This window comes from Primulina tabacum, chromosome 4, assembly GCF_025594145.1.
Source record: "Primulina tabacum isolate GXHZ01 chromosome 4, ASM2559414v2, whole genome shotgun sequence".
Lineage (NCBI taxonomy): Eukaryota > Viridiplantae > Streptophyta > Magnoliopsida > Lamiales > Gesneriaceae > Primulina > Primulina tabacum.
The window spans coordinates 36,456,724-36,458,805 of record NC_134553.1 but is presented as its reverse complement, the minus strand read 5'-3'; the positions used below and the strand labels follow the sequence as shown (position 1 = coordinate 36,458,805).

Here is a 2,082-nt window from a genome sequence, read left to right as displayed (position 1 = left end):
ATGGTCGCCTTGGAATGGGTCAAAGCTGTGGAGGCTATTTATGATTATCTTCAGTTTGATGAAAAAGATCGAGTTAGCTGTGCCATTTTTCTACTGACAAAGACGGCGAGGACTTGGTGGGACGCCACCACGATATCAGTTAATGTCTTGGCACTCAAGTGGCAGGAGTTTAAAGATTTATTCTACGACAAATATTTTCCTCGAGATGTTCGAAGTCAGAAAGTGAAGGAATTTCTAGAACTGAAGCAAGGAAATATGTCAATTCAAGAGTATATTCTCAAATTCGAAGAGGGGTGTCAGTTTGCCCCATATCTGGCCAGCAATGACATCGAAAAGGGCGAGCATTTTCTTAGAGGTGTCCGAGCTGAAATTAAAAGAGACGTTCGAATGTCTAAAGCTACTTCATATAAAGAGATTGTTAAAAAAGCAAGGATGGCCGAGCAGGATGAGAAGGAAATTGAAAGAGAAAGACAGTTGAAGCGCCAAGATTTTTCTACTAAAGTCCAAGGATCCGGATGGAAAGGTAAGGGCAAGTTCATAGGCAAAGAGAAAGAGGAGCATCGACCCAAAGCTCCTATGCCACCGCCTGTGTATTATCGACCTGTATGTCCAAAATGTGGCAAAATGCATACAGGTGAGTGTTTGGTTGAAAGTAATCGATGCTTTCATTGTGGAGGTGTTGGACATGTCTTCAAAAATTGTCCAGTAAAGGGTGAGAAAGGGAATGATAGAGTTCAAGGCAGAATCTTTGCAATGAACAAAGAAGGCGCAAATCCTGATTCTTCTGTTATATCAGGTACTATCTTAATTTCAGGCAAGGCCGAGATTACACTGATTGACACTGGTGCTACGCATTCCTTTATGTCTGAAATTTTCTTGCGCTCTTTGAATGTTGTTCCATCTTTTGAATCCCTCCATTATAGTATTTTGTTGCCATCGGGAGACGAATTATGGCCTTCCAGTATTCTTAAAGGTTGTACAGTACAAGTGAATGAGGAAATCTATTTTGCTGATTTTATTATTATTCCCGTGGTGGCGTTTGATGTTATTTTGGGAATGGACTGGCTATCGTCATATCGTGCCGTAATTGACTGCATGGCTAAAATGATGCGATTTCCTGCAAAAGATGACGATAGCGGGATTTTCCAGAGTTCAGGTATTTCGCTTGACGCTCCTTATATTTCTTGTCTCAAAGCTCATGAAATGTTATGAGAGGGGTTTCAGGGGTTTTTAGCTGTTGTGATTGATGTGAATACTGAGATGACGAGGAAGTTCAATGAGATTGAGGTAGTTCGGGATTTTCCTGACGTATTTGCAGATGATGTGCCTGGATTACCACCTGACCGTGAAGTTGAGTTTGTGATTGACGTTGTTCCAGGTACTGTCCGATTTCGAAAGCTCCTTACCGAATGGCCCTGACTGAAATGAAGGAATTGAAGAATCATTTGCAGGATCTATTAGACAAAGGCTTTATTCGTCCGAGTTCTTCTCCGTGGGGAGCTCCAGTTTTATTTGTCAAAAAGAAAGATGGATCTTTGCGGTTATGCATTGATTACAGAGAGATCAACAAAGCCACGATCAAGAATAAATATCCATTGCCGAGGATTGACGATCTCTTTGAATCAGCTACAAGGAGCGACAGTGTTTTCAAAGATCGACCTGCGTTCTGGTTATTATCAGCTGAAAGTTAGGGAAGCCGACGTCCCTAAAACTGCATTCAGAACCAGGTATGGCCACTATGAGTTCTTAGTCATGTCATTCGGGTTGACGAACGCTCCGTCGGTATTCATGGATCTAATGAACCGGGTCTTCAAGCCATATCTAGATAGCTTCGTTATCATTTACATTGATGATATCCTGATTTATTCAAGGACTCGGGAACTTCATGCCAAGCATCTCAGAACTGTATTGCAGTTATTGAGGGAAAATCAGTTATATGCAAAGTTGAAAAATTGTGAATTCTGGTTAGAGCAAGTATCATTTCTAGGCCATATCGTTTCGAAAGACGGCATTGTTGTGGATCCCATGAAGATTGAAGCGATTAAACAATGGCCTATTCCTACGACAGTTTCCGAGGTGCGT

General features: G+C 41.5%; 1 protein-coding gene across 1 annotated transcript; it reads left to right on the top strand.

The window, feature by feature from the left end:
* On the top strand, positions 1–1,212 carry LOC142541966 (uncharacterized). The gene has a single exon (XM_075648410.1). The coding sequence runs from the start codon at positions 1–3 to the stop codon at positions 1,210–1,212; it is 1,212 nt and encodes a 403-aa protein (XP_075504525.1).
* Positions 1,213–2,082: the final 870 nt, after the last annotated feature.